Here is an 8,129-nt window from a genome sequence, read left to right as displayed (position 1 = left end):
ATTAGGAAAGATTAGTGTTGGGGAGTGGGGGGCAGTGTCTCCCAATGAAAGCCTGTCCCTCTGGGGATGTCTCCACACCCCAGTTCTATCTTCCGCTCCGCTGGGGAGGATCCTAGCCCACTGCTGGCAGAGCCGGCCCAGCGTACCACAGGCCTTCCCCAGCCCCTCGCCCTGAAAGAGCAGAGTCCTCCCCTGAGGTGCCTGAGGCTCCTTCCCCCAGCACTGCCCAGGTCTGCTGTGCGGGCTCGGGGCTGCACCGCCCGGAACACCATCCAGTCCTCCAGCTGGCCCCATCGGCAGGGCCCACTCACTCCACTGACACTCTGAGCCTCACAGAGAGAGACGAGGGGGAGTAGAGCATTGCTGTTTAAGTCCCTTTTTAAGCTGACTGATCCACTTCTCCCAGAAAGACAGGCTTTTGAAAAGATTCTCTTATTTTTTGTGCTTTCCTGGTCCCCCCTCACCATAAACATCAAAGAGACCTTGCCTGGGATCAGGAACTTTCCTAGCTGGGTCTTTTGGACCCAGCGGGCAGGGCCTGTTGATTCATCACCCCTGAGTATGCCTCACCCTCACGTCCACAGAAGGCCCAGCTGGGATCATGAACAGAACCTGTGCCTTGCCCTCGATGCCAGCCTTTGGGAGGGAGAGTCTAAGCTGAGGGCTTTCTGAGCTGCTTTGCACTTTATTCTAAAAACAAACAATGCTGCCTTTGAAGGTGTGAGAAACGCCCTCGTTCATTAGTTCATTACACACCGGCAAAGCCTGAGGTCTTCATGCCAGCTCTCTTCACCCAATAAGAGTCACATCCTCCCCAGGTCCAAGTCAGCCCTGAGCTCTTCCCATTTATGACATCATTTCACTCGATAATGGCATCATCTCCCTCCTCAGGTTTCCTGCAAACCTTCCAAGTCACTGGCAGTCCATTATTAGATTTCCTGTGTAATTCTTTTCTCCAGACCCCAGTCATCTTAGCAAGTATGTGCATGTCTAACTGTAAAGTAACACCATAGTATCCTAATGCATCATTTCAGTGGGGATGTGACTGTGGGAGTCTGCCCCTCCAAGCCTGGTCACCTCATAGCCCTGACTTTAGATCCTACATCCTGAGGACCTCATAAAAGTCCTATAATTTCACTAAGCTGACCTGCCTGTCAGCCTGCTTCCCTCCCGGATGTGGCAAGTTTGTCTTTCTCTAATTAATCCGAAAGGAACCGGCCTCCGTGCTGCAGCTCACGCCGGGCCCCAGCAGGGATGGTATTGCCAAATTGGTAAGAGCAAAATCCCTTCATCCCAAATCCCCCAAAGCAGGTGGGTGTCCCTTCTTTGATTATGAGGGCATTCTTAGTCATACTTTGGAATAACTAAATACCCTAATCCTGAAAGTAACCAGATTGGGAAACTAAAGTAACTAGCTACCTTCTCTCCTATCAAAATGTAAACCGAGTACCTCTTCTGGCGCTCTACCTGTAAGCTGCTCTTTCCATCCAGAGTTCACTGCAGAACTCAGACATTCCAAGGAACCTCAAGGAACCCCAAATGCCATGTGCTCCATTGCCTCCTCCTCTTGTGACACTTCTGCTTTCCCCTCTCTTTTCTATCTTGGTCTATAGCATCACTAATCAATCATCCCTCCATTTGCCAAGCTAGAAACCTCGGTATCAACCTCAACAGCTCCTGATTCCTTCTCTCCTACATTTGATCATCATCAACCCCTGATGGTGCTCCCTCCAAAGTCTCTTTAATCTACCCCGTCCTTGCCGTCTTCATCCTCTCATGCCTGGACCTTTCTGAATCACCCATCAAGCGCATCCTCCCTGAAGCATGAAACTTCCCTGCTGAAAGCCCTTAGCCATAGCTTTCATTTAAACATAGTTACCTTTTATTTAATGCCTTCTCTGTGCTCCCAGATTATTTTATTTAGCCCTGGTAACTACCCCATGAGGAAGATACTATCACTTGTACTTTAAAGGGAAGGAAGTGATGGCTTAGGGGAGGCTGTATGACTTGTCAGGGACACAGTGAGTAAGAGGTAGAGCCAGGAAATAAGCCAGACCCACCCGGCTTAAGAGCCCAACTCTTCCCACCCCAGGCTGCGGCTCCCTCCTTATTCTAGCACCGCCTCTCACGTCTTCCTCTCCAAATACTCTGGGCTGGGGTGAATGAGCACATGACCTCCCTAGGAAGGAGGGGAGAGGTATTTGTAGGAAATGTCCTTGAAAACTCCTGTTTGATTTTAAAGTATAGATTTGGAAACTCCAGTTTCACCTTAAAAATCCATGTGAGTTTTTACATTCAGTGCTCCAGTAGTTATGTTTATTTTAGGGTGAAATGTTTCCCTTCCAGATTTCTGAATAATAGAGACATTGCTGGAAGATGCGCCCTGCTGGCCTCCAGGTCCGTACTGGGCCCCTGTGTGCCCTGGGAGTGTGGTAGCGGGTCTAGAGGTCATGGGCCTACAGTATGAAGTCCAAGGTCTGGTTGGGGCTCACCAGGCCTTCATGGTCTGGTGCTGTTGGCCTTGAGAGCCCCATCGCTCACCTCGGCCCAGTGGCCCCACTTCCCTCCATGCCACGGTTCTTCCTCTTACAGACGGAGCCCACAGTGGTCCCTCACGTGAGCCCTGTGGACTCACGCCTGGGCCTCTGCCACACCCTTCTCTCCGCCCTTCTGCAGCTCTTGCTTGTGCTTTCAACGGCCTACCATGTCCCCCACGCAAACTGCATATGACCTTTCAACCTCCAACTCACACGTCACCTCTCTGGGCAGGCATCCTTGCCCGCCCTCACCACCAGCACCTCTGAGTCACCTCGATGCTTTGGCCGTGTCACCTCCCCGCCCCAGCCCATGGCACTTACCTCACTCCATGGCAGTCTATCTGTTTTCTTTTTTCTTTTGTAAATCTATATTTTTTGTCTTTTCCATTATGGCCTATTACAGGATATTGAATATAGTTCCCTGTGCCATACAATAGGACCTTGGTGTTTCTCCAATCTATATATACGAGTTTGCATCTGCTAATCCCAAACTCCCAATCCTTCCCTCCCCTCCCCCCTCCCCCTTGCAACCGCAAGCCTGTTCTCTCTGCATGACCTCCGGTTTTGGATGCCTTACTCCTTTACCTGACCGTGGGGCCACTGAGGTCCACATCTCCAGCCCTAGCCTGACAACTCAAGAACGTTTATGGGATGGAATTATTTCCATCTTATGAGGAAATTGAGGCTCAGAGAAGTCATATGTCTTGCCCAGGGGTCCACTTGAAAGCATGAGGGTGGGGTCAAACCCAGGTCAGTCTGACTGCGGGTATCACACCCGTGACCGCCAAACTTCTCATCCGTAAATTTCCCCCATCATTGTGAGGGACTGACATGGGGTCGCCAATCCATTCTTTTGCCAAGTAAGGACAATGGAAAAGAAAAACAAGCAGACAAACTACCATCCACTCACATCACTGTGTCGTAAAAGTGACACAGCAGGAAGGACATAGTTTCAAGAATGAAGGACACTCCTTCTCCAGAAAGGACAGATGCTAACTGCACACAGACACTGGCTGTGGGCTGAGGGAGCTTCCCTGTGACTAAGCACTTGGCAATCATTGCACTGTGCTTGTGGAGGATCAGCGATCACGTATCACCCTATGAGGTCAAACGGCATCCCTCACCTTCCAGGGAACGGCGTAAGCAGGCACATCTGCATCACTGACTGTGCGATAGAGCAGCGCCTCTTGACCATGTGCTAGAGACAGACACCCCTCTTCTTCCTTTTAACATGACACAGTGAGGGCTGGGGGCCAGGAGGGGAAGCATGAATAATAGCACACGGGGGCAAACTCTGAGATGAAGGCAACGGGGTGTAAGGGTGGCAAGCTCGAGCCCTCTCCCTGGGCAGCTGCTACGGGTGGCTGCTGTCCCTCCCCGTTGTGGACAACCCACAGGGCAGGGCCAGGCAGACCAGTGACAGCAGGCCCTTCCACAGAGGGGAGCCCTCTGACTGCCCATCCTCATTCGCTCCTTTCCTCAGTTCAGAATCACTGCCGTGATGATCTCCCCATTTCTAAGAAGCCCACCTTGATTGCATATGGCAGAATAATGAAACATGCTGAACCCCTCCCTGTGCAAATCTCTCACGGACCCTCTTCAGAGTTTCTGAACTCTATATCAGAATGGCATTAAAACCCTGCTAATACTGCCAGGTGACCTCTGATCTTCCTCTTCTCTCTCCCCCTTCTCTCCCCTGCAGTGTGGGCTGTGTGTCCCTCCTCTGGGGCCCCATCACCAGTCCTTGCCCACCATGCAGTGCCTGCACTGCTGCCACTCCTGTGCCGATCTGTCTCCCTTATGAGAGCAAGGGACCTCGGAGCCCTGGACGGGACCTGACACACGTGACATACTCAACACGTGCTTGTTGAGAGACTACACCAAGTGGTCTACATCTATCCATCATTTTGATTGGAGGATGTCAGCAACTCCCGCAGGCTTCATTATTCCACTTGGACCAATACTTGGCACCTTGGGGCTTCTCTCCCGTCAGTGAGGACTGAACTAGAGCATTACTTCTCAAACTCTTACTAAATTAGAGTCTCCAGGGGTGAGGTATCGAACTGTATTTTTTAGAAACTCCACAAATGATAATCAGCCAGATTGAGGGACCACCGATGATGGATTCTAAGGAAGCTTTATGCCTCTGGTATTCTGTGGTGCCAGAATTGGAATGTTGAGCCCGTTCAACAACTGATTAATTAAGATGATGAGCAATGCTGTCCCACCCTCGTCCCCCCCAATATATACTTTTCCGGATGCTCCTGAGTTGCCCCATCCTAGGGGGCAGCTGGCAGGTGCCACTCACCCTTGACAGAGCCCGACTGGCCAGCATCTCGAAGGCTTGTACCACATTGATGTCATTCTTGGCACTGACTTCAAAATAGGGAATACCCTTCTCTTTACACCAGTCTTGGGCTACCTCCTGTGGCACCTGCACGAGGGGAAGAAATGATCACTGTTCCTGTGTCCGCATCTCCACCATCCCCACCACGATTATCACCATCATCACAGCCCCACCTTCCCTACCACCACTCTCATTTATTGAGAACCTTCCACGTGTCTGTAAGTTTACAGGTGTTATTATTATTTTTAAAATTAATTAGTTAATTAATTAATTTTTGGCTGCGTTGGGTCTTCATTGCTGCACGCAGGCTTCTCTCTAGTTGCAGCGAATGGGGGCTACTCTTCGTTGCGGTGTGTGGGCTTCTCACTGCGGTGGCTTCTCTCGTTGTGGAGGGCGGGCTCTAGGCACATGGGCTTCAGTAGTTGCGGCTCGCGGGCTCATGGGCTTAGTTGCTCCGCGGCATGTGGGATCTTCCTGGACCAGGGCTCGAACCCGTGTCCCCTGCATTGGCAGGCGGATTCTTAACCACTGCGCCACCAGGGAAGCCCCACGTGTTATTTTTTAACATAAACCAATGAAGTAGCTATTGTTAGCTCCATTTTACACATGAGGAGTCCGAGGACTGGAGTGTGTGGGGCTGAGCAGGGTTTGAATACAGGCTTGGAAGAATTAGAGCCCTCTGCACTATGCCATCTTCTTAAGGCCTACACTAGGAGCTTCTTCCTGCCATTGACTCCTTCCTCAGTCCCTTCAAAGGGAGGTGGACATAACAGACACTAGCCAGGGAGGGAGGACTTCCTTCTCCTGAGCTGGCTGACCAGGCCCATGCTGCTGGGCAGAGACTCAGGTCCCTGTTAACCCTTCTTCCCCAGGGTAGAGTCTTTGGAACAGTTCATAAGCTCCCACTCTGGGCCAGACACTAGGTTAGACATCCGATCATATTAACTCACTTAATCCTCTAACAACCTTGTGAAACGGGTCTTTTTAGCTTCACTTTATAGATAAGAACACTGAGCCTCAGAGAGGTTCAGCAGCTTGCCTCAGATCACACAGCTAAGGAAGGCAGAACTTGGATCCAGCCACGGCTCAGTACTCCCACGGCATCTGCAGTGCCCTCTTCAGGGCACTGCACAAGAATTGTGCGGCTGGTCTGTCTCTCCCACCGGACTGCAGGTTTCTTGAACTCAGGGTCAGGACTTTTAGCTCTCGGCCTGGCACCATGAACCACTCAGTACAGGCTGAATGAATACGGCTCTACCCAAATGCAAACGCCCATCACAGTTTGAGGATGTTACATTGGAGAATGCTCTGGCAGCCCTGTGGGTTACTTCCAAAGACAATCGGTTCAACTGAGTTTAGTCTAATCAATTATTTTGGGGAAGAGGGAATGACCATATATTGATATTTGCTGTGCCTGATACTTTCTAACCATTATTTCACTTTAAGGGAGCCAAGGTTTTTCTCATGGAGAAAGAATCTTTCTGCCCCTTTCCTTGAACCCAGGGCAGCCAGGGGGAGATCTGAGACTGTTCCTTGTCACATTGTCTCCTGCAGGTTCTGGAAAGTCTAGCTTACTGGGATTCAAGGAACCATCACTGTCCTCTGTCTCTTTGGCCCTTGCTGTCCTGGCCTCAGGAGTGGCAAGCAGACCCCAGGGGCTCACGGCTCTCTTTCACAAAGCCTCTGTTGTCCAGTGGCATTGCTCTGGTATTGTGAGGCTCGCTTCCTAAGACTGCAGGGTAGAAACTGGGGTAGCCAAGCAGCCTGCCCTCTGGGGAGCCCGGATGACACCTCTGGCCCCCCGCGCTCAGTCTCCCTGGAGCTGCTGCACTTGAGCAGAGCAGGGAGAGGGTCCAGGCCCTGGTCTTGGCCTCTGATCTCTAAGGTCCTCCTGCCTTTTGGGGCGAGGGGCCCCCGAACTGGCCACAACTGCTCTGTTCTGTGGAGCATAGATGTCCTTGATCTGGTGCACGACCAAGAAGCCTAACAGATCGGGGAAGATCCTGAACGATGTGGATGAAGAATCCAGGCTGGCCAAGCTGCTGATCATTATTGTCCTTCTAGTAACACACAAATAAATAATCATTAGAAATTAACATGTTATAATAATACCTTGATGGCATCTTTGGAATCCCAAAGGTTTTGCATCTTTTGAAGTTCTTTAAAAGACCTTAGGGTGGGCTTCCCTGGTGGCCCAGTGGTTAAGAATCCACCTGCCAATGCAGGGGACACGGGTTCGAGCCCCGTGCCCCACGTGCTGCGGAGCAACTAAGCCTGTGCGCCACAACCACTGAAGCCAGTGTGCCTAGAGCCCGTGCCCCGCGACAAGAGAAGACATGGCAATGAGAAGCCCGCGCACCGCAACGAAGAGTATCCCCCGCTCGCCACAACTAGAGAAACCCACACGCAGCAATGAAGACCCAACGCAGCCAAAAATAAATTTAAAAAAAGAAAGAAAGAAAGAAAAGAAAAAGAAGTTAAAAAAAGAGACATTAGGGCAAGGACTGGACTTACCCTTCTTATTGCTCCCCCTTCTTTATATCCTACCGCCACCAGCTAATGAGCATTTTTCTGGGCACGTTGTTGGTGCTCAGGAGTTGCAGTAAAAATGGAAGTAAACTGCAGTGAAGTTAAGTGTCTCTGCTTCTCCAAGAGGCAGGGAGATTTTTCATATGCTATGGCGTGAGAAGCTGAAGCCCAGACTGGTGCCCAAGGTCACCCAGAGACAAAGCTAGGGAGACAAGCCCACACCTACAGCCCGATGATCTCTCTGTCCCTTCTCTACCACTGACAGTGACTGGGCCTGCCCAGAGTCCGGTTATGACGGACGTTTTCTCTCACTCCTCCCCGATCATTCTCTGTCTGGTTTTTATGGAGTGATTAAATACACACTCTAGAATATCAGTTGAGGTTGTGTTGCAAATGAACATTCCTTTTATATCCCCTCACCTCTCCCACTCAACCTCAGAATGTCGCCCTGGGAAGAAAATGACCCACACAGCACTTTTCCCTTCCAATTCTAGTTACAGCTTCATGATTTTTAAAATCATCTTGTCTTCTTTTATTTATAAAATAACAGCTATTTATAATTTAGGCTCTGACTGTGGAAATAAACTCAGGGTGTCAGCCGTGGGGACATGGGAAGTATGAAAATCTTGAAAGTGTAACTTCCATTGATTTTGTTTTGGCTGACAATATACTACTTTTTTTTTTTTTTTTTTTTTTCGGTTCCCTGGCCTTCTCTC

General features: G+C 50.4%; 1 protein-coding gene across 2 annotated transcripts in view; it reads right to left on the bottom strand.

The window, feature by feature from the left end:
- Positions 1 to 8,129, bottom strand: part of RAB7B (RAB7B, member RAS oncogene family) — a 27,317-nt gene that overhangs the window by 4,914 nt on the left and 14,274 nt on the right. The window contains exon 5 of one of the 2 annotated variants that reach the window (XM_024751058.1): positions 4,846 to 4,971. In XM_024751058.1, the coding sequence (XP_024606826.1) occupies positions 4,846 to 4,971 (126 nt within the window). Of the gene's footprint in view, positions 1 to 4,734; positions 4,972 to 8,129 lie in introns of those variants that run through there. The other variant, XM_024751057.1, reaches the window with a different exon arrangement.

The sequence above is a fragment of the Neophocaena asiaeorientalis genome, unplaced genomic scaffold (assembly GCF_003031525.2).
Source record: "Neophocaena asiaeorientalis asiaeorientalis breed wild unplaced genomic scaffold, Neophocaena_asiaeorientalis_V1.1 scaffold67, whole genome shotgun sequence".
Lineage (NCBI taxonomy): Eukaryota > Metazoa > Chordata > Mammalia > Artiodactyla > Phocoenidae > Neophocaena > Neophocaena asiaeorientalis.
This window is presented reverse-complemented; position numbering and strand designations above follow the sequence as displayed.